We start from the raw sequence: 25,273 nt of genomic DNA, 5'->3' as shown, positions 1-25,273 counted from the left end.
TTTGAGAAGTCACTTGATAGCCCTAAAACAGGTAGACTCTGCTTTTAATCAAATACTTTTTCCTAAAGCATGCTAAGGCTGGGCAGGCAAAGAGTGTCTTCATACAGAAAAAAAAAAAAAAATTCAAAAAAGGACATCCTCTGCAGTGACCATCCCCTCTTGGTTTTATCATAGAAAAGGTTCCCCTTGCCTCCAAATTTGCATATTAATGTTCTATATTATTCAGTGGGAATAAAGCTAATTATAAACCCACTGATTAAACTCACAGGTGTTGGGAGAGCAGTCTAAAATGAGACTGTGAATGACATAGGAATGCTTGTGATATTTTTGTAGCTGTTATTTATTATTTGTATTAACATACTGTCTAGGAGTCCTGGCCATGGAGCAGGACTCATGGGGTGAGGTGTTAGACAAAAACAGACTAACAGATGATCCTTGCCACAAAGGGCTTACAAGTATTATTAGCATTTGGCCAAACCAAGTCCTGACATTCTCAGCAGCAGAGCTCAGCAGGCTGAGGGCACAGCTTAAGCTGACTGTGAAAATGCTGCACCTTTGAATCCTAACCAGTCTAGTTTCAGAAGAGTTCTCAACAACATGACAAAGTTTGCATATGTCCACAACAGCTATGGATCACAGCCATCCTTCACAAGTGTCCTGCAAACATTTACCCATCTCGGCTGGTGCTGTTCTCACCCAGCAAGGAAACTGTTCAGAGCAGCCTGGGTTGTGAGAGACTTCATCTTATAACAAGGGATAAACTCCTGGACACTGGCAGAGAGGGCCAGTATCCTCAGCATGACAAGGAGTAGTCCCAGCCAAAAAACCGCTCAGCTTATTGAGTGCACTGTGAGCACTCCAGCCAAGGAAGCATCCAGAAGATGGGACTTTAGGCCAGCAGTGAGGTTGGTCTGTCAAAGTCCTGGCTGGGTTCTGGCTGGGGCCAGTGGTGTAGAAAGCACACAAAAACACCTGAGGGATCAATAATGGGCAGTTTGGAAACAAACAAGGTTCTTAATTCCAAGTTTCACCTCCAGCCATCCTAAATACAACACTGCAGCTGGTAGCTGAGGAAGGAAGGGATTGCCCATGGATGTTAGGGACAGCTCATGAGCCACACAGAGATGGTGAACATGAACACTACTAGGAGTTGAACTCACTTCTCTGAGGGTATGTGTTCCAGCTAGTTGCAGCTCAGACCATCACAAACAAATAAATAAGGTGGGGTCATTTACCTCCCTTTGTTTTGTTTGTTTATTTTTCTATAGTACATGCCTTTTATTAATTTCCTATTATTTCAGCCTCTCTTGCATGCATACATCAGATTATAGTACAACTTGGCAGCCAGGCAACACAGGCTGAACCCAAGTGAAGCAGTGGAATATGTCTCCAGTACATTTGCTATCAGATCAATTATTCATTTCCAGCATCAAATGTTTGAGAGCTTGGAACCAAACCAAACACACCAGAGTAAGCACAGCCATTTTAATCAATAAAATACTAAATGAGATGCCAGCATTGTATTTTCCATTTGCAATACTAGTTTAAATGGCAGGAGAGCAATGCTTCCAGGACAGCATTTGTATGGTTAATTGGAAGCAATAAAACCCTTCAATTCAGTTTTTAAAAGAAAAATAGCTGAATTTCCATATAAATTTTTGAGTTTTATTTGTTTGCTTCTCATTTTCCCCCCGATACTGCTTTTTCTGTGCTTCCTGCCAAATTTGAACTGATGACTGTTTTCCTCTTCTGCAATGAATTAGCTACAACTTCACTGCAGATTGTTCTACACAGACTTTGTTTGCAAACAATGTGCTTAAGAAACACCTGTTAGTTTGCTTTTATACTCTTTGTGTAACTTAGAAATGTTTATGAATACAACGTACAGCTAAATTCATTTAACAGGAATTTCATAAGGTAATTCTGTCCAGCTCAGATGACACCCAAGGCAAGAAAGTTTAAATGGAAAATCAATTTGAAGGCAGTCTAGAAAGCTAGGGAAGTAAAAAACCCAAACAACATAAAGAATACAAGGACATGCTACTAACCATTATTTTTTTTAAGGATAGTCTTGCTTTAGTAAAGAGATTCATTATGTAGTACACTATGTGATGAGCCAAAGCACACAGTGCTGCTCTCAACTACTGGCTAGATCTTAAATATTGCATTCGTCAAGCATTCAGATTTCAGAACTGAAAGCAGGCACAAGAAGTGTAGAGAAACCAATTACTATTTAGCAAGGAAGATCCACAGAAAACATGGCAGAATGGTTTGCACAGTATTTTGCTATGCTGGTGACACTTTGTTGTACATCAACACTCACAAGAATGCTTTTGGAATGTGAATGCCAAGAACTTATTGTTTTTAGATAGACAGGAAATTTTGCTTCTGTTTACTTCACATGTACAACAACTTACACAGCAAGACTTTTTTATGAATACAATTGTGATGGGAAATGAATATGTTCAGCAGAGAATAGTAGTAGTACAAAGCAAGAAAACAGAAACTATCATATATTATGACTCTATATATTACAATAGGAGCAGGCTTTTTCTAGAAAGAACTAGAACTAAAGGAAGAGTGACAAATTTAAAAGAAAAAAACCAAGACAATAATTCTTAAAAAAAATTTAGTAACGAGGTATGAATGAAGAGAGTGATAAAAATAATGCATGTTGGTTAATGTTTTGTGTATCTATCTTTGCTAATTATTTTTAACTGTGTGAGACACACTATACTGTATTTGGGTCTTGTAATTTTATTTTGAGGTTCATACCTGCATGAAGAAACAAGATCTCATTTGCTGAACTTAATTAGTAGCTCAAACTCCTGAAAGCTAACATAAGGACAACATTTCCTTGAAATAACATATAAGTGAAAAACCCCAAACTTACAATTTGTGCAATATTACAGCATAAGAACAAGCTACCAGCACCAGCAGACAGATAGCTGCTCTTATTAAGGGTAATAGCAAGCTCTCAGAGAACACTTTGCCAAAAGAAACTTCCTGGGAAAATAATGAGGGAAAAAAACCCAACCCTGCTTTCAAAGGAACAAGCTTTCTTAAGCAGCACATTCTGCCTCCGTTCATCTTGGTGCAGTAACCATGCAACCAGGTGACTCCTGCAAGTCTATTTTTTCCAGTGCTATATCATACATATGTCACAAAGTTAAGGACCATAAACAAACTGAAAACTGGATGCCACAGTAAACAGATCTTTTATGCAGTAGTGCTGAAACATGAGCCAAGATCCAAGCTAAAGTTCATCTCTCCATCTTTGTCTTCACTACTTCCTCCTATTATATGTGAGAATCATTCACACAGCCTCTGAAGTAAGTGTCTGAGCTCCTGTGGGGATTGTTCAAGGAACTGAAGTAATGCTATAAACTCCCCTAAATCCTGTCAAACAAAAGATAAGGCAGAAGCCTTTTATTTTCTCACAGAGTGACATTATTCAGGGACAGGAAGCAAAAGCTGGAATATTTTTAAGGGAAAAATAAAGTCAACATACAGTAGTTAGTATTATAGAGCAAACCTTATCTACGGTGATGCTGGTAATTTTTCATAGAATAGATAATAAGGTCTAGAGGTACAAAATTACAATTAGTAGAAACCTTAAAAATTAGTTGTATTCACTGTGGATATCATACAAAATTGAAACCAACAGCAACTCACTCAAAAAAATTGCTGGTTTTGTAAAAGTTGTATTATATTCATTGTACTCTAATACACCTTTGCAAGTCTTCTGCAGCTCCCGATGTTTTTTAATACTTAGCCAAAACACTTCTCCAGCCTTCTACAAATAAATACATTAAATGATGGTTCTAGAAACCTGACAGTCTTAGAACAAAGATGCTCAGTATCAATTTTTTCACATGAGAAAATTTCTTCTGCTACTCCTACCTAGGCCTAATATGTTCTTTAAATGCTTTGTGAATTTACTTTTTGGTGGGAGCATAAGCTTTCAGGATGAATGAATACTGAACAAGAATGATAAAACACTTCATCAGATTTAATACTGTAAGTCTGAATACCAAAGCTGTGGTCCTACATTTTCTTTCATTAAAGCAATGTATCATTTTTGCTGTGATAACAGAAGCAGTCGGCACTTCTGGAGATCAAAGCAAGTTACAAACAAGCCTGCCAAGCTGAACATATGTAATTCTATATGTAATGCTGCATACAATCCACATCCTGACTTAGACTTGCAACTAGACAAAGATCATCTTTGTGTATTTATACAGCCTGTGCTAAGTATGGTGGTATTCAGATCCTTGAGTTCTTACTTTAACACCACAGCACAATAACTGATAAATTTTACTTAAATGACTGGTGTTCTGGTCTGCAAGATCTGCAAATAAATTATTCCCTCTTAAAATACATGAGCAAGTCACTGGTCAGAATTTCAGAGTAACTGAAGATTCATCTAGTTTTAAATGCCAGGAAAGATTTGAAGAATTCAGTCTGTCAACACTGAACCAGTTATACATAATACTTACAGAAGTGTTGTGAGAAGTCACTCAAACATGAAATATAGGCAAAATTGTTACACCTGATAATACTTCAAAGTGAACACTTCAGCATGTGTCTGATATGGGCTTCAAGTTTACTGTTATTTTCCTTCAATAAAGGACACTTCCTAATTTTTCCTTACCATAACAAAGGAGAAAAATAGACTATCATTTGAGAATTAGAGTCAAGTAGACATTCTGTAGAGCTACATAATATACAACTGTTTGTGTCTCTAGAGGTTAAGGATGAAACAAAAGGCACTTTGAGTACTCCACAATTACTCATAAGTTTTTGCTCCTACTGTGTATAAAAGAAAACATACCTATTGTCTCTCCTAGTGAAATAAAAACTTATTCTATCAGATACAGGAAAGAAATTAATTCTGTTACAGTAACTCAATTACACTTTTTAGGCAGAAGCAGAATCTAGGATTTAAAAGCATGTATCTCATGCAAGGAAGAAAAGGTACTGAAGCTTTCACAGCATTTCTACTTGTACCTGAGGAAATCACACTCACTGGGGTGAAATAACTGGAAAGAAGTAACCATTTAGTATGTCAAGCCAACCAAAACTAAGATAATAAAGAAAAATTGGCAACTAATAAGGGAATGTCTCACATGTAGGGTCATACTACCTGGGAGGTATAACTGCTTCTGGACCATAGTGTCAATATTTTAATTTCTTTTTCAGATACATAGGCATGGTGCAGGTTAGTGAAAAGAAAAGGATACACCCTGTGCTCAAATACACCCCTGATGGTTGTACTTTTAAATAATACACCATAAATAAGCATAACAGACTAGATAGAACACTTGATCCTTTTAATTCACATGCAGTCCTTAAAGCAGCCACTTACTCACCACTGTAACTACAAATGGCAACAAAAGTCAGCAGGTATGGAACCAGATGTCTTGGAAAGCAAGGGGAAATTTTGATTGCTTTGTTTGGAGCAATTCATTCACAGAACAGTACATTAAAACATTCATTGGTAATGTTCAATAACTCAAACAGTGAACTTTTGAAATAGCCTAATTATTTATTAGGAAAAAATACTTAGAAAAGCAGTTACTAAAGGAAATCAGAGGACACAGGTACAGAGGTAATAAAGTGACTTTACAACACAAAAAAAAAAAAGATTTACTGGATCATTAGTAGCCTGAAAACTTCTTTTTTTATGATGCTTTATAGATACACATCTTGCAAGAGAGCTCTATCTCAAGGAATGTGAAAAATACACACACATAATGACTTTTTTCTATGTCCTTCCTACTATAACCACCTTACCATTGGGATTTTACATATGAATAAGGAAAAAAAACAGTGTAATTCAATATAATCTTCTTAAAACAGTCATAACAAAAATTGAGTCTTTCCTGAACGCGAGCCAAGGAAAAGAAAACTGCACTACTGGTACTTTTTTCAGCTGTTTATATCAAATATTCCTTTCAAATAGGACAGCAAAGGAATAAAACTAGATGGGTTTTAGAGGCAAAAGAAAGGCACTCAAGGAAACTTCAGAGAAAGGTTGGTGGGGATCAAAAATGAGATTCTACCAGGCGGTATTCATGCAGAAATAGCCTTGTCAATCTACATGTTGATAGACCCAGTCTCAAAGGCTATGCAACAGCATTGTAGAGCTAATTTAACAGCAAATGTAACATGGTTTCTGATACACTGAAACTTTTTAGTGTTGTTTGTACAAAGAAACCTTAACTTCAGCTAGTATCAACAAGTAATATATTCTGAATCTTGTATACACCACAATAAGAACGCTGCCAGAACACAAAGGAACCATGTATGCACATGATGAGTCTAAATAGAGGATGGCTACCTTCCACGTGCTCAAGGACCCTTTATTCCCAATTACAGCTGAAGGTAAAATCAGTACAGCCATATTTCTATGTGGCTAATCCTTTTAGACCCACTCCCACCTTCTGCCCCACCAGCAAGCACAGGATTGTGCCACCATTTGAGGTGACCCCCTGAGCACCCAGCGCTCCTGGCAGCCCATGAGCTGTCAGCACATCCTCTGTGGTCTTCCTTGCTTAAACAGAGTCTGGACAAATTTTGGTCTGCCCTTAAAGTCAACATGAAACAGCTCCCTAGATAGTCCCAGAATGAATGTTATCTGCAGACTATGGTATTCTGGGGAGAGGGAAAATGAGACAAAATATACAAGTACAGTTTTCTTCCTTTCCAAAAACTATCTTTTTGTGAAGGTGGCTTCTAATGCATGCATTCCAGTTTTTCTAAAGCTAGTGCCACAACTGAGAGGTGATATATAACCAAGAAGATCATCTTCCTCTAAAAATATACCCTGACACTTGAATACTGCCTACTTCTGGAAAAAAAAGACTGAAAGGTCTTAAGGTGACTACACAGAGCATTCCAATTTCAGAGGGACTGTCTGAGTTTACTAGGCTAGAAGAGTTCAAATTACAAAAATAACTGCTTTATGAATCCCATAGTCAATGTCAAGGTGCAAAAAGTAGGACTGAAACATTTTCCTCCATTTGATATACTCACCAAACCTGCAATGGGGGTCGGTAGTCTGTTGATCTTTTTTACCAACCCTGGCTTTATCGCATTCAGCAACCTGTTATGAGAAAGGAATATTTTATGAGTGGAAAGTCATGAAATCCAAATTGTCAAACATTTTCCCCAGTATATAAGGATTTCAGTGTGACTAGAAAAAAAGAATCTCCCCTTTCTCCCTTCTGAAAACATATATGGACACCCAAATTTGATCACTGAAATGGAGAATATCCACAGCACAGTAACACAATAGTATTTATTTTAAATTCTAAATTGATCTAGATCACATCAGTGACCCAGACAGACTCTGGGTGAATTTTGACACATCAGCCTGCCTTACCTGTGTACAGGCAGATCATGCCTAGAAGGGCCTGAGAGCAGAAACCTAGAAGGCATCCAGCTATGGCAGTTTCTGCACTGCAGGAAAGTGAGAAAAGATGTACACTTTATGGGTGGCCTGTCTATTTTTTTTCATATTAAACTTCAAATTAAATGCCATTCTTCCATATATTGTGTTGAACGGAGGGCCCCATAAATCATAAATGAGAGAAGACAAATAAAAAGGGAATTCATAAACCTCCCATCTCATCATGAAAACACTAGTGATACCACAGCTGAGCACTGTTCAGTGTCTAAAGATTAGCAACTCTCCAAATCCAAGTTCCTCACCACCCATGAGCATGCTATGAGATGTGCTGACATGGCTCATTGTTACAATACTCAAAAAAATGACCAAGCCTCTAAAAGTGGGGAATTTTAATTGTAAAATCCTGTTGCAACAAACACTGTGTCTTCACCACTCTTCCCCCAACAGAAAACCATAATGCTTTTTATCCAAAGAAAAATTCAACCAGTTCCATCCACTGGGAAGAAAATCATCAATTCAAGACCTTTGAAGGAAAAAAATGATGTCGGTTTAAATTTAAAACTCTCTGAAAATTAGAACAGAGGAACAGAGGAACCTCATTTTGGGCTGACATGGTCTCCATTCAAGAGAAGACTCCTCTGGCAGCTTGTTGTGGTAGTAAAATTATTCATATTTAATATTTCAGAGGTGCTCCTGAAAAGTTTATCCAAATGAGAAGAACATTACTTTCAACTAAAGCTAACAGTCTGTGATGGTTTTCAACTTCCTACTTCTGAGTTAGGATAACAGGCAGTGTGCCACTGCTCAGAGCTCCACCAAGAGCCATCTCTACACTGTGGCACATTATTTGTTGCTTGATTCCTTAGGACTGTGGCAGTTTAAAAGTCCATGAAGGTTTTCATCCCTCCTGTAGTGAACATCTGGCTTTATGAACATTGAAGTGATCACTTTTCCTCACCTCTTTCCCTTTGTGTCTCCCTGAAACAGTATATAGGTTGGGTTTCTGCAATCACTTGGCCACAACAGGGGAGCAGAGTGGGAGATTCTCACTTTCTTCTAATCATAGTTAGCAATGCTTTTGTTCCACTTGTCCAAAATTGTATGCATGTTATTATATTCTTGAAGTTCCCACATCTCCAACACCATCCTCTATTGGGAGTAGCATCAAAACAAATAGGAATGATACTTTTGGGAGTTGGGGGTATTTTTAAAATATTCTTGAAGTTAAAAACTCTGTAACCCAAGCTCATAGAGATGGCTGTACTATTCCTCTTCTGTTTAAGGTAGAATCTAACAAAAATGTCCTAAAACCAAATGAATTATTATACTTTTATTTACAAAATAATCACTTTTCCCCATTAGATTAAGAGAACACCAATAAAAGAACTGCCTATCCTCTAGAACTCTATCCTTATTTTATTTCACAGATGGAAAAAGAATTACTTTTTTTTTTCCCCAGAAGATACTATGGTACCTTTTAACCTCACAGAGCAGCAACTTTATAAAACTACTATTTTCCATTTAGCTGCTACACCAGGCAATTTAAGATATTTTTTTTTTTTTTTTGCCAGAGGACTTCTTTCCAAATACTGTAGCTCTCTTGTAGTTTTAATCCTCAGTCTGCCTATTCAGTTTCAGGAAAAAAAGAATGTATTAGCTAAAGCATCCCATTTTCTTTATTACTCAAACATGAATGCATCAGCACCATAACCAATATTGCAGGTGCAGATTAAAAGTCATAGGCAATAATAGAAAGCAAAATAAAGAGTTCTTATTGGAAACCTCAAATGCCAAAACCCATTCTGAATAAATCTTCAAAATGGCTTGTACAGACTTCCCTGTGAAATACAGGAGAAGGATAAATTGAGAGGAAGGAAAGGAGTAGAGAACAAACAACATTTTAGGTCACCATTTTGAGGCTGAAGAGAGAGGAAATTGGATGGGGCAAGATGGTAAAGCCTGAGGAAGGAATTAAAATTATTATTAAAAAGTTTCTCTCCTATTAGAAGCATTTCTAAGCAGTCTGGCACCAAACCCCCCAGGACTTGCTTGCTGCAGAATATGTCAAAGGGATGTTTCTTCCAGAGCAGACTGTCTGCTTCTGACTTATTGCCTCATCTAGAGCAACAATCCAGATGCCAAAACTTTGAGTGGTGTAAGCTTGCTCTGCTACCAAGCCAGCTGAAAAGTTGTGCTGTTTGTGCAGGGTCTCAATGGTCGCCCTCACTCTCACAGTTAGTGTCCATCCCAGCTTCTCAAAAATCCACTAAATATACGTCTTCTGCCATAGGCCTCTATACACAAACTAAATTTTCTGTGCCAATTCAGACTTTCATAGAGCACGTGTCTAGGTATGTAAAATTTTATCAGCTCTGTGGGTTTCTGTTGAAATACTGAGCAAACAAGACAGATCACCATTTTGCACTGGGGACCTGGCACAAGATCCTTGGCCATTGCCCAAGGGACAGACTCTGCAGGTGAACAAAATCCACTAACTCGCACCTTCTCCTAGGAGCCCCTGACAACTGCAGTCCCACACTTTCTTGCCCCACCAATCCTAACCAAAGGATTTGCCTGCCCTGGGCCTTCTGTCCCCAGCCATGTCCTAGTTAAAGAGTTTTCAGGAGAGAAAATCTGCACCACATATCTTCCTCTGGCATCTACAGCTCCAGCCTGTGCCCTCTTCCCCAGTCCTAATCCTAATCCTTCGCACATTTTGAGCCAAACAATCCCACCAAATGCCCAAAAATCAATAATCCAAACCAGGATACAACTATGAATTTTCAGGCTCCATGTACAAAACCCAAGTCTCTACATACATGCATGACCCCCTCTCAGACCCTTCAAGCTTTCTGTGGGGATTTCTGTTCACCACCTCTAGCACTTATGCACCTGGGCTGAGTCAGAACAACCCTCTGTTCTTCTCAAAGTTCTCTTGCAATTTTCAGTCTAACATAGAGTAATCAAGGTTGGAAAAGACCTCAAAGACGACCAAGTCCAGCTGTTAAGTCAGCACTGCTGGGGATGGTAACTCAATCACTTCCTGGGCAGCCTGGTCTAATGCCTTACAACCTTTTCGGTGAGAAAATTTTTTCTAATATCCAATCTAAATCTCCCCTGGAGCAACCAGACACTCATCCTCCCTTTCCCCTATGCCAGGAGCTGGCTTGGTGCACAGTAAGACACTGCATAGAAGCTAAAACCTTAGACCTGGCCTACCACCTTATAGAAACAACAGGGCATGATGGAAGTGGAAAGCTCTCTAGTCCCAGCATAGGGAGATGCTAGGTCACTTCCTTCCCCTGATAAAAACCAGCTCTCATAGCTACAGGAAGAATCAAGGCTCTACTCATGCTGTCCCCAAGGCTTGGCATTCCAGAAGATAAGGTATCTCCATAGCTGGACAGACAAGCTGAAATCAGTGCTAGCCACTCTGTGACTAATTTATTAGACCTTCCGGGGGTTTTTTATCATGAGTTAAGAATTTGAAAAACTTCTGCCAGGAAGAGAAGACGTTTCAGGCAACAGTTGATAAAAGATCTAATGAAAAGCACCTATAAGCTGCCCATGAAATTCTTGCAAGAAAGCGTCAGTTACAAAAATATTCAGAGGATGGCTGTCCAAACCCAGCCTCCAAAAAGACCTCAGTTCTAGGAGGAAATGGATGAGAAGCATCTTCAGAGAATAAGAAGAAAAGAAAGGCTGAAGTGATGTGTGTTCACAGATCAATCCAGGCTGGAGGGAGAGGTATCCAACAGAGCTCTTTGCTTAAGTAACAGATCATATTCCTAAAAAGAAAAGCTGACTAATAATCTGATCTAAAAGTCAAAGGGCATTTCATATTTGAGAATTCAGGAAATTCTATCCACAGTAAACCTTCACAGAGAGATTTCTCCCTTCAAATCAAGTTTTACAGATTTACATTCAAACAAGCAGTCTTTCAGCACTTGATAATTATTAGCCTAGACAGCTCCAGTATCCACATATTTTTAACTCATGGTCTAGTAGCAGCTCCAAAATGCCCCCAAATATTTTAAAAGGACAGAAAAATCCACTATTAGTCTTAAAGATGAACAAATCACCTTGAAACAGTGAATAATGAAAAGCCAAAATATTTTGTTGCAAAAGACATGGCTAAGAAGTTTCAAAATATAAACATGTTCCTGAGGTCACAAAAATATTTTTGGGAAAACATTCTTGAGTGATTGCTAATGATGCCCCTGACATCATTTATTTAGAATCAGATGAACAAGGTGTTTTTTTAACAAGCAGGACAGAACTGCCTTTGTCTTATGAAGGGCTCACGGTCCAGTCTAATATGTAAAATGTTAATAAAGACCTATGCAAATATGTAGTATTGAGAAAACAATATTCCAAACACAGGACTGCATTAGTCTTGGTCTGCCAAAAACTAAAAATATGAACAAAATAGAGGCCTTGCAAACAGCTCAAGAAAGGCAAAAGGGAAGAAAGTAACTTCACAAGCTGTTTATATACAACTTTCAATCACAAGGACTGATGATGTGAAGAGTATGTCATGCACCTATAAATTTACAATTCATGCATAGTTTTTACACTAAGTAGCAATGGTCATGGATGTGCATTCTAAAACTGCTAAATATGCTTTCTTAAACATACACTCTTGAAAAGCTGAAACTTTTCACAGGATTACTTTGCCTTGCATTTAAGCAACACTCCTTTTGAGTGGATCAGTGCTCCACAGTCTCCTCTCTTGCTCTGTCAAACCAAGCATCAGTGAAAAAGCTCTACTATTCAGTCTGCAAAAATGCATTTTTGCATTTTTAAACATAAATACAAGGAGAGGTCATTCTCCCTGTTTAAGCATGCCCCTCACTATCTATTCCCCTCTTCTCATCACAGGCTTAGCATTACGGTTTATGTTACCTTTGGCCCCTCATCTAAACTATATTAATAAATAGCTCTTCATTATGAAACAGCAATAAAATTTACAGATTAAGGACTCCGTATTCGTATAAAACTATTTCAAATGTCCTCACATGAACCTAAATCTTAATGCATAATGAGCCTTGGGGCCCATCTCTCAAACCTGGCAACATGCCAAATTCATGATGCTGATGATGTTTTGGCTTTACAGCATGGAGCCCGAAAACCACAGGAAAATATCAATTCCTTCTCACCTCAAAGCATGGGTCCCACTCAAAACTTGAAATATGCCTATGAAACTCAAATACCTTCTTGATTTCCAAGAACAGAAAAGGCAAGCAAAATAGTAATTAAGCATGAGGGCTGGGGGCATCCACTGACTTCTCCACTGTTCACGACACAGCCAAGTGCTGAACTGATGCCAGGCCCATAGTACTGACAGACAATTAGAATGATATATCTGAAAAACCCTATCACCTACAAAGACTATTTGTTTTCCCCTACCAGATGACATAAGTGACATTAACTTGCAAGAAGAAGGACTGAAACACCATATAAACAGCAAAGGCTGTTCTACATACCTCACAGTGCCACTGACTCAGAGCACAACAGTTTTATTATTCCACAGCATTACACTTGTGCTGATCTGGCCCACGGCCAGACCTTGTTGACAACTGCACTTATGTCAGCTCAAGGCTTGGTCAGATGCACCAGAACCAGGATGAGAAAATGCAGCTCATTCATCACCATCAACATGAAGAACACAAGCTAAGGGGATTTCTTACTTGTGGAAGAAAATAATTATCATGACAGAATAAATTATAAATTCCTTTAAGTAATTCTTGGTCATAATCACCTTCAGTTTGCTCAGATTTATAGTAACTTATCATATTTGCTTTAAATATTATTAAAGTAATCTATGTGCATTACTAATTTATCACCTTTTTTATTTAAAAGTAAAATCTAAAAACTTTCTTGTACTTTTTAAGAGTATTTATTCCAAGTATGCACAGCAGAAGTGCCTTTCCTATATATTACCCTACAGCAGCTAAAGTGTACAAAGTGTACTTTTTTTTAGTTCACTGTACACACACAATTTTACCAAGATAACTTAAAAACACAATAACATCTTTGTATTTCCTCTTTCAAAAAACAAGATAAAAATTACAGAGTCAAAGAATAAGCATAGTTTCAAAGAACAATCATAGTTTTTGCACATATTACGAAGTTACATAATGCCACGTGCTAATAGATAAAATAACTTCCTAAAAAACCCAGAAGACTTCAGGAAACTGCTCCTAAGTTGGTTTCCAGAACTGCACAGGAAAGTGACATCCATCTTTAACCACATACAGTTAGTATTTTTTCATTTTTTTACGTGTATGATATGCAGTGAAATATTTATTAGAACTTTCATGCTTGAGAAAAATCAGATTTATTTTGCGTGCATGTACTGCTATAAATTGATTTTAATACATACATAAACCAGACATGCAGTTAAAATGTTCTACATACAGAACTCAAGGTATTACACACAATCATGATGTTGTTAGACTCTACTGCAAAGCCAAATAATTTCTGCTAATATCCAACTGTTTTAGTTCATTGTTTAAGGTCTTGTGCCCAGGATCCATATCCCAATTGTTGCTGTTATTCTTCTTTATGGTCTGGTCCTGTTCCTGACATTAGAATCTCATTACTACTAATACAAACTTTCAGGCTGACAGGATTACTTGATTCCAGAGAAAGCTTGAGAGAAAATATGATTCCAATTGCATGTCAGAAGTTCTTAGATTGGATATATATCCTGTTTGGATAATCATATCAAAGCAAGCAATTAACTCAAATTTTTGAAGTCTCACATCCCTACAGAGATGTCTTTAACTACCAAATACCTAACATGAAGGAAGGAATCCTGCAGTAGCAGAGCTCGACATGGGGAGGTTGGCAGCAAGAGTAAGGGCAAAAACAATGAAAATGTATTTGCAAGGATATTAGAGCAGAAACAACAGGTCAAGGTTGCATCAAGACATGCATTTTTTCTTCTTGCAATAATTTTTAAACTTATTTATAGAAATTGTTGCATGGTTAGAAATAAAAGGAACCTTGACTTCCTTAACTGCTGTTTTAAAAAACACAACAGAACTGCCCAGACCAGCAGAGCAGACAGAGAGACAGGATATGCACTTTTTTTGGCAGTCAACCTTCATTCAGATGTCTGAATCCATAGAATAGGAAGACCTAAGCATTGCACAACCAGATCTAATTTATTTCTGATTAATCCTCTAGCTTCTTATGATATCTGGGTCAAACCTAAACATGAAAGCTATGTAACAAGGGAGAAAAAAAATTGAACATGTGCCGGAGAAGCAATAGGGGATTTCCAATTATATTCCTGCTACTGGTGTTGTATTCCTGCATCATATAACTTTCAACCATGACCCCAGGAAGGCATATTTGCCCACCCATGCAGAACTCTTCAGTCTTTTCATATGAGAATTTAATTCACAAAGCATGAACAGAGAAAGAACTGCCTCTGCCTATATAGCTATTATATCCCTGCTGAAATCACCATCTGCACTGATGTCAGAGAGCTATGTTAAAAAAACATGAACTCATTTCAGACAAACAGAAGTCATAGTCACTGGCTTCTCAGCACAGCTGAGTGAACAATTAGAGTCACCACTGTCTGGGCAACTGCACAAGTGGGCTTTCCAACAGCCAGAAAGAATAAAGGGCTTGTGTTGCTCTCATCTGTTGACTTGTTGCTTTATGGCATCCTGCATTGTTTAAATATGCCCCTCAGCTCTCAGCTGAGTGCGTCAAGCGATAAAGTTCGTACAGAGGCCAGATCGAAATGCCACAGCACAAACAGCACCAGAGAGGCAGGTGCAAGGCTTGCAGGCTCCTGTGGCAGGCATACACATTTGCACTGCTCCACAACCCATTCATCCCAAGAGCCTGAGCTTTTGGCATTGCACAGTTGCATTCATTTTCATTTATTAAAGTATGTGGATTGTTGCTAGATGTGAATGAATCATTTATAACCAGTGTAGTGATGTCTGTAGCTGCTTGTGTCTGTAGGCTGTCTAGGACATCGAAATTGGGATCAAGTGGAGGCAGGCCTGGCATTACTGTATATAAGGGTCAAACAATCCTGCTACAGAGACAGAGATTCCCACTCCACCCTTTTGCACAGACCAGAGTCTTTGGGGAATGGACTCTGGCATGGTAACATCCTCGTTCCCTTCTGCAAAACACCTGCAAAGCCAGAAGGTAGCTTGAGATATGTTTGGGACATTCAAGGCATGCTGACTGTGTCCCTACTCCGGACAGCAGCTTCCAGTCCTCTAGCTGCTGGGATTCCTCAGAGCCCAAGCTTGCTTTCAGTCTTCCTCACAAAATACAACAGGTGAGGAAAACCCTGAAACAGTCACACAGAAGTTAAGCACAGCTATTCCACATTCACATGGACTTCACCCACACAAGTGTCTGGCTATGAGCTGTCAGTTAATGCCCCTTGCAGTGAGTACTGTCCTGTGGGTAAAAACATAGGTAAGCTTGCTTTTCTCTAAACCTTCAACAAATCAGATAAAACCTGACCAAAAACAATGAGTACTTCCATCTTCAGAAACCAAGACAGCTATCATTTATTTCTTATCTTCTGAAGTTATCTTAGATCAGGTTTTCATCTACTTGTTGAAGTCAGCTGCAATGAAAGCACAGCAGACTGACAAGGAGTGATGAGAAAGCTTGTATACCATTACATTTTTCTCATTAGGTAGCCTGGTAATTTTCCAATAAGTCAAAAAAAGCAGCTTGGTAAAGTTACTGTCTAGAAAGACAGTTACTAGCTATTAGTAAAGGTACTGTCTAGAAAGACAGTATTGCTTGTGGCAGCTTTACAGTGTTCTTCACTGAGCAACAGATAAAAAATTAACTGTCAGTGCTTCACTTGCCGAAGTACTTTTTGAAGATACTCTGGAAGCTTTCAGTGTTAGACCCAAAAATTTCTTTTAAGTTCTCTATTTTTACAGTGGGCTTGGAACCAGTGAGGAGTACACTTCTACTGCTGGTGCTATAGTTCGTTTGTCATCAAGACCAATTTGGTGACTTTCTCATTAACACATTAACCTAACAGAGTTTTACACACTAGCCATAGCTTGCTAACCAAGAGCAATACAAACTTCATGGCTTTTAATATTTGAGGCTGAGGAGACAGATTCCTTCAGGCTGATTTGCACTGATCCACAAGTGGTAAATGAGGACAAGCAATTTGCCCAATATCACAGAACAGTTATATAGTATAACCAAGTGCTGCCCCTTGACCTGGTTATGACTGGAGCTCACAACCTTCTAAGAAATACATATTTATTGGTCTCATTAGCAAAACATTAGTTAGTTAAGCCTTCCATCTCAAAGATTTACAGTATTTAAATCAGACTACCTCTGCTTACTTGCAGATAAGATTACAATCTAATCTTGAAATACACAGCCCTTGCTTTTCATGCAACACAATTCAACCTTAACATTCAAAGAGCACTGAGAAGTGATTCAGCACACATCACTTCCCTTCAACACACAGAGGAGAGAGATTTTGTGTGAGAAGCAACCCTTAAATACAAAGAGGGTATGCTCCTTCTGAGTTACACAACTTGAGATCAACAATAACAACTACTTCCCTCCTCCCAAAGCCACTCCTCAGCAAAGACACGCAACTGCAATCAAAATAGATCACATCATTTCCTTTATATTTTTTCACCTTTAAAAGCTAAAGTTCAAGCTGTCTGATTAATGACACCAGTGAGACATATAACAGTATTTACACAAGTAGGTTTCAGATCTATGGTAAGCTACCTAGAGCTGAGTTACAGGATATTAGCTCAACTCCACTGCTGAAAACAGCTTCCAAGTTCAAGTACCTGTAAGAGTATAAAACTTTACCAATAGCTGCAATCGTCCAGCTACACATCTCAGGAGATCTCCTTCATAAGTATGGATTCAGTTTTGCACAAGCTTCATCATTCTGGTGTGCAAAGAGAGTTTTATCAACTTCAGTGACAATCCTGCATATCCGGGGAAAGAAATTGGTCCATACAGGTGATTCAGATCAACAGATTCTCCCAAATGCCTGACAACCTGATTTTCACAGGGCTAAGGGCATTAGGGTATATTTCCACATTCCTCTTAGAAGTCACCAGCTTTGGCATGTAAACCTTAACAAGGTTTTGGAAGACTCTTCCTAAAACTAGCCATTAGAACTACAGAGAGAAATGTGCAAAAGCTAACTTGTGTCTCTCATCCAAAAATTACAAAACACGTCATTGAAACACACCTTTAGGCAAAATTTAGAGGATACCTAACCTTTCCAGAAACTATTAAAGCAGCTGTGTATTGATGGTATTCAGATGGCTAACTCCTGACAGCATTCAGACTTGGAGTTGGTCCAAAACGCCTCATTGTGGCAGAGACATCCACAGGCAGGTGTGGAACACCGTTTGCCAATCTGTGGTTAACAACATTAAATAAAAGGAAACCAAAAAACAAACATAATATTTTTTTGCTTTACATAACTCAGCTAAGAACCAGGGGTGGAGTGAGGGAAGCACTTCATAAAACCTGTTTTCTTTAAACCACATTTCAACCCTCACCATAACAATAGCTTTGGCACTGAAATTATACTGCAGTGAAATACCACTATGTGCAATGTCAAATCTCACGAAAGTAAATCAACAATAGAACATACTAGCTAAGGTTGTTTTCTACTTTAGTCAAGATTGTATTCAAGGCTTAAAACTGTAAGCATTACTTACTCACACAGAAGAATGCCGTTTTCTAATCCAGAACGAAAATCTTTCTCACCAAAACTTCTGCCGGTCACTTGCTGCAAAAGAGTAGAGGGAAACAAAAGAGCGACATCTATTAGAGAGTGAGCTTTACAAGTGCACTTCATAATACTCAGTTAGAGCATCTGCTGTATAAGGAATATTTGAGCTTTACAGGCCTTGCAAAGGACTAAGCAATGTCCATTTCTCTTTCCCATTTCATCAAGCTATTTAACATATAGGACAAAGTATTTGCTCCGGCCAATGCAATTGCAGTCTGCAATTGCAGACTGTTTTCTAGTAGTAAAAACCAAAAATGACAAAACAAAAACAACAATGTAATCTTCAGAATATTTTAGAAGTTTTATTTTATAGTGCTTTGAATTTTAAAACTATTGCATTTAGACAAACTATGTATTTTTATTGCTTTTTTTGCACCACATTAAACATTTTGTACGAGCCTTGAACTTTAGCCCTTAACTTATCATCTTTATAGAATAAGCAAAGACAATTGAAAGCAATGGTGTGAGCTATAGCCCTCCAGACACATGCCTCAATACTCCTAGTTGTATTAAAAGATAATTCACATCAGCAATTTAACCATGAAGAGAATACAAACTCAGTGGAAGCTGTACCTCCTGGTACACTTGGACCAGTAGGTACACTTTGCCTCACAAGCTCTTAAGCCATTCTGTGCTGCTTAGGGATGGACCAGCTAGAAACCTTCCAGGAATCCCAATCTCACCGGAGGGTGCTGGATGCTTCAAGCATGACTGAACCCCCCTGTATGACTCACTACTGTGTTGACAATGTCTTGCCATTCATCCTCATATCATTCTCAACAGATATGTTCAGTTAAAAGTAAAGAATACTTCTTATTACAATCACAAAAGATATAAAAATAGTTACTGTGTTTAGAAAGCACTGAACAGAAACAATACAAATAAAAAAAACTGGTTTAATTGTCCTGCAGGAGGTCTTCTCTTTACCCAGGCAAAATATTTACTGGATGCTTAAAGAGTTCTCATGGCTTTCATCCAGTTTTTCAGCAGAGCCTTGCTCTGGGTGTTGCTTCCACCATAGAGAACAGCAACTTGGGGATACATCTGTCATTATGTCCCTATTTTCTCCTTGCTGTTATATTCAGATGCAAGACCCTGCCCCTCCTAGTTTCCTATCATAAAGACAGCAATTTATAAAAACTGACAAGTTGCAACTGTCCCACAGGATTAACAAACACCTCAGTTTCAGAAAGGCTGGTTATAGCTGGGCAGTCTTGGACAGAGAGCAACACTTTTTAAATTGAAATGCATATGCAAAGCCTAAAATCTAATTCTTCACTAAATTAAAAACATATTATTTTGCTCAATGTGAAGGAAGTTGTCCCATACTCTGAAAAATGTATTGTAACAGCATCAGTGGACAATTGTATCTTACACAAATGCATAAAGAAGAACAATGCACTGTGCTGCACTCATATCTCTGAAGAAACCACATGTAATTTGTAGTAAATGACCTTTAACCATTTAAACTATATCTAGACATAGTAAAACATGTCTAATCTTGATCTGCTGGGACAAGGGAAAATCATGACAATAAAATCTTAGCATTCAGGATGAATTATAGGTGGAGCATATCAAAACTGACTTTTGTTTCATCCACAAGATATAGTACAGAAAGGAGTGGGAAGAGCTACTTCATAACTGCCTGACTCCAAGTAGTTTTTTTATCTGTGAAAAAATTAAAGAAAAATTATAGTAATCTTATTTCACTCCTCAAGACCAAATGTCCCAGATATGGAGATCAATCTTCTTATGTATTTGTTGAAGACCCTCATTTATCAGGGAGCAGTATTGAAAGTGTTACCACAATTCAGGACTCTGCCTGCCAAAAGCTGTCACATGAGTATCACTGTTATTACTGATGATGTAGGAAGGTTTCATACACTACTTCTGTCTGCACAAATAAAATCATGAAATACAGATGCACAGCTGGCACACGAATTCATCCAGTGAGAGGTACAACACACATTGAAAGGAGGTGAGGAAAGAAAGGAAGGTCCAGGAACAGTGCACGTCTGTTTGAAAAGGAACTGGAAGTAAATGAGGCATGGCAAGGTTTATGCCTGTTCTAGATGATGCAGCTGCAGAAGGAAAACATTAATCACCTACAAGTCTCCTGATTTAGTCAATTAGAATGTAAAAACAGTTCAACAGAGAAAGGCTAGAAACTAAAAATAAGCACGAAGATGACATGATAAATGACAAAGATAAACCTAAAATGGGACTGAGAGAAGCAAGAAGCTGGATCCACCTTTTCCAGAGGAAACCAGAGCTCAGTTGCTTGGCGTACGCACACACATACACCTCCCTCTCTGCAGAGGCCACTTTGGGCCATACCCTCACGCAAAAAACTGCTGCAGGCCCACGGGCCAACCTGGTGCACATTTCTGAGATAACCTCTGTTCAGCACATCCAGGGCAGGAGGAGACAAAAGGACTTCAAGCAAAAGGACTGGCTCTCTCATATTTGCACACAAAGAATCCCAGATAGCAAAGTGCATGCTTTACCCAAACTCCAGTAATCATGAAAGTGTGTGCATTTGCCATGATATCACAAAAAATCTGCACACATCACAGAACTGTGTTCATGTTATTGATATAAGCAGTGGTCAGTTCTTACTAGCTCATCTCCCATCTCAGGAAATAAAAGCCTCCAGTTTGCTGTATGAAGTTCTAAAAACACTGACAAAACAAGGACTAAAGGATAGCATTTGCAGTGCTTCTACTGAGCTTCACTGGAAAAAAAGGAAATTGTTCATTTGCAACCAGGTACAGTAAACTGCAAAATGGAAGAACAGATATTTAGCCCATCAGCTTTCATAGTACAGAGAACTGGAGTTCAGAACTGAACCTGCACAAAACCAGTCATGACAAGATGCAAGGTACTCTATTCTGGACTGCTGTCTTCAGGAAAAAAAAAAAGAAAAGTACATGAAAACCCAAAATGTTAACTGAGAGAACTTTTGAGACCTGGCCTTTCTTTGCAAGGCCAGGCTTCCAGACTGCCACCTCTTGCATGCTTTGGAGACATAACTCCATCTTCCACCTTGCACTCTTCCCACCTCACTGGTAGAGACCAGCACACTTAGGCAGCGCAGGATGAAGCAGGATAGATGGAAGAGTTCCCTATCCACTTTGCAACGGCAGCATACTGTAATTATTGTGGTGCTGGGGTAGCAAAGTTAGAACAAAGTACCTCAAAGACAAAACACAAACTATATCTTGCAAATTATTAGGATAGCCTCTCACTTCTTTAATAATTTCTATAAAGCTGAGTGGAAAAAAAGCTGCATTTCCCTGTCATACTGGAAATTAAAAATAGAAAACAGAAGCAAAACATTTATTGCTGTGTGCTTCATTTATGTGAGGAGGTGCTATTTTTATTCATCATCTGGATTACATTTTCCTCTCTGTAAAAAGCTACAAGTATCACAACCAGGACAATTATTTGAGTGCTGGGTGCATTTCTCAGTTTCCCTGTCACTTAACAACAGAATATGAACCTAAAATGAGTAATTTACGTTTTTCATGACAACAACTTCAATACATATTTGCATACAGTAACACTTGATATATAGTGCATTGTTGCTGATTAACTCTTTTGTTCTTTGCAGTTGCACATGCTACAAAATTTATATCATCAAGAATGGCTGTCATCCAGCCACTAACCATTGCCATATTGTACAACTTTAGCTTCACTTTACATTGTTTTCCTTGCATTTTATATTGCTGCTGGTGCTTCCTGAGATGGAGCTTGCAAACCTTCTCGAGTCAAAACAGCTTAGGGGCGTGAAAAAGAAAAGGTGACAAATTAGTGAACAGATGCTAGCCTCAAGTGAAGGTTATCTAGGCCAACAAGATATAAGTAGTTGAATAAACACTTGGTCATCAGGGATAACTCTCTGAAAACACTTAGTTTCATTTTCTATGTGCACATCTGAAAATGCCATGTTATGCAGTAAAAAAATTAGAGGCACAGCAAAAAGAGGCCTTTGTTTATCATTATGTGTTTTTGAGAGCTTATGAAGCATGACAGTAAAGAGAGGAAGATTTTCTACGCATTTCATAAGCTGTTCGTTTCTTTGTATGTGTGTATGCTGCCTTTCCATTTTGTGCTACCATTACTTTCTCCTATATAATTTTTTTTCTTAAATGAAAAAATCAGGTCCTGCTACTTAACTAGGAAGATATAAAAGTAAGGCTTTAACTGTAATAATCAGGTATGTATATAGAACGCATTGGATTGTACAAGCAATAGGGAACACAAACCACCAAAAAAAGCAAAACAGCTTTTAGGGCATCAGGATTTGGCTCCTCTAGAGTAATGAATTCCTACTTCCCTGTTTCTGAGTTACCATGTGAGCTAATAAGATGAATACGCAAGTTAAATTCCATTTTCACATAACATAAGCAAGGGATTTCTGAATCAAGCAACCCTGTCCAGTCACAGTCAGCTTCACCTTTGCAGCCCAGAACTGCACTGCATTGCTATGGCAGTGCCATGGAGCCTGGAGACCCTTCATGGCTCCTGGCTCAGCCACCTATGGATCATGCAATGTCTCTGTCTGCAAAAGTGGACACAACACATTATCTAGGCATGAGTTCCTTCTCTCTTATGTCACAGAGGCATTTAAATTGCTAAAATCATAGCAATGCAAATCAGTCCTGAATGGCTTTATTACAAATACTAGGAAGGTAGTTGATTTAGTTCAGAGAAACTTGAATATTGAATGAATGGAGTTTTCCAGGGGCAGCAACCACAGATCTAACATACCTGTCTTCCAGTAAAGCTGAATGATAAGCACTCTGCTCAAAGCCTTCCAAAAGACTTTACAGTATTGAGGTAATTTACTACTGAAATCAGTAAAAGAGCAAACAATATCTCTAGTGTGCAATTCTACTCTCAGGGACAAAACCGGCATGAGCTCAGAATGACTAATGTGGCCAGCAATAAATCACCTGAAATTCTGTGATACAGAACTTGAAAATTTAAAGAATATATGGGAGAATGATGGGAGATTTCACACTTGGGTAGCAAGATTAATCTGCAAAGAAAGCACTTATTATTTTTAGGTCTTCCACTTCCCGGTCACTTAAGTTTAACTGCCATTTGCAATGTTAACTACCTGTACTGAAGTCCCTTTTTCTCTTTTCCTCTGACTTTTCATCCTCATATTATTCTTTGATGAGACAAAAAACCTGACTCACTCTTAATATTTCATATAAATTTCACTTCTTCTAGCAGCAATAGAATAAAATAGCATATTCTCCCCCATTTGCTTTAAATTCCCTTCTGCCACACTGCTAATCAGGTCAGCTGACAGTTTAGTCAACATATAGCATGGAAAAACCATATCCACTGATACAAACACACTCCCCTTTGGTGGGCTCAATTCTAAGTCCTCACTAAAGGAACAATTTATTTACTTAGGAATGCTAGTCACGGCCTTTTGTTTTCCGTGGAGGGAGCAGCAACTGGAAAAACCACAACAGCTGGGGTTTTTTTCTGATCCTTTGCACAGATTAATGAGGACATGATTCTATGAATGGACACCTATATTTAAAGTGTAGACCAAACTGGCTCTGTTAGTACTTTGTTTAGGAGACACAACAAAAGAAATACTGAAAGTGTAGTACACGCCAGCAGCTACTACCCTACTAAGGCTTTAAAGCTAAGTCTGGGAAGATTTTGTCTTTGCTAAATCCTGCTCAGCACCAGAGCTTTCCACACTGAAATTCTGCATTGCTAACAGTAGTATTAAACATGCAGGGTTGCCATACGTTGCTTGGATTTATGATCTTGCAGAGCCGTGCGCATTTCTGCCAGGACATCTGGTAGTGTAATCCTGTTTGGCTGGCAAGCTGCTAGGGAGTGTTAAAATTTAATGATAGAGTAAAATCAGCTGCCTTTTCATCTCTCTTCCCTAATGCTGTTTGTATACATTTCCAGGTGCATTGCCAGATATTGCAGCCTTCCCTTTGGGGTGGGGTGGGGCAGAAAACATTTCAGTTAAGGTTGAACACTTTGTGAAGAAAGAGAGCAAAGAGCAGGAAGGGAACGTAAAAACTACTTCTGTCAGATTTCTCTTGGCTGCAGCACATGCCCTGAAAGCTTCACCTAGCATCAGGTCATCTGTTACATCTAATCTGTATCTGACAGTCAGTAGATTGGCATTGCATTGTTTTATGGGCAACCAGACTCTTATCTCAGTGTTATCAAAATTAGGTACTAGATGGCAGATATGACAGACCAACCTAGTGTGTTTTTAATCACTTGTTCAATTTAGGGCTCTTTTATTGCTAAAATAAATAAATAAATTTAAAAATCCTTTAAAAACATTTATAGAAATCCATCATCCCTTTCTTTAATGGGAATTAAAGAAGGGGAGAATTGTAGGCTTTGCCACAGATTTACCAGTAAAGTGTTCATCCTACTTTTTGAGTGGGGAGAAGGAAGATGAAGCACTATTTTGGGAAAATAACTTGGATTTGGAAGAAGGTACATCTTAGCATAACAACACATTCTTTAGCTGTTTGCTCTTTTCTGTAAAAACAAGATTCCATGGTCAGAGGAGCAGTGACCAGAGGAGCACATATGACGTGAAGCCAACAGGTACAAGAGACCAGAAGACAAGCACACACCTCCTCAGTCCAAGGCCCTCATTTAATCCAGTCCTGTCTGTCTGGAGAGTCTGGCCTTACTCAACCCACCCCACTTCAGGGTGCACCAGTGCACAATGGCAGCTCCTGCACCTCTGAAGGGAAGAGGAGCAGATGCCTTGTAATTACTAGCATGAACACCCTTTCCCAAGGTCTTACTTTCTTACCCAACCAGGCTAAATAAGCAGTCTGTTCACTGACAAAGGAAAGGCTAATTAAAAATATCATGATTTTGTTTTTGTATGATCCCCTGGGGCTTTCCATGGACAGATAAACATTCACACTGCCTTTTATTTTACCTCTTCAGTTACATACAGAAAGAAAAGTATACAGGGAACTAATCTCAAAAGCAGAAACTGTTGATTCAGCTCTTATGTTTTCCCTAACTAATTCTTCTTGAAGCTGGAA

At 38.5% G+C, this 25,273-nt stretch overlaps 1 protein-coding gene across 2 annotated transcripts in view; it reads right to left on the bottom strand.

The window, feature by feature from the left end:
• LIMCH1 (LIM and calponin homology domains 1) overlaps positions 1-25,273 on the bottom strand; it is a 174,408-nt gene that overhangs the window by 91,952 nt on the left and 57,183 nt on the right. For both annotated transcript variants that reach the window (XM_059471429.1, XM_059471431.1), the window contains exons 2-3: positions 18,133-18,203; positions 7,039-7,108 (exon numbers count right to left, since the gene is read on the bottom strand). In XM_059471429.1, the coding sequence (XP_059327412.1) occupies positions 7,039-7,108; positions 18,133-18,203 (141 nt within the window). The remainder of the gene's footprint in view (positions 1-7,038; positions 7,109-18,132; positions 18,204-25,273) is intronic.

This window comes from Ammospiza nelsoni, chromosome 4 (genome assembly GCF_027579445.1).
Source record: "Ammospiza nelsoni isolate bAmmNel1 chromosome 4, bAmmNel1.pri, whole genome shotgun sequence".
NCBI classification, from domain to species: Eukaryota; Metazoa; Chordata; class Aves; order Passeriformes; family Passerellidae; genus Ammospiza; species Ammospiza nelsoni.
Note: the sequence above shows the minus strand (reverse complement) of the source record. Positions and strands in the feature narration are given on the sequence as shown.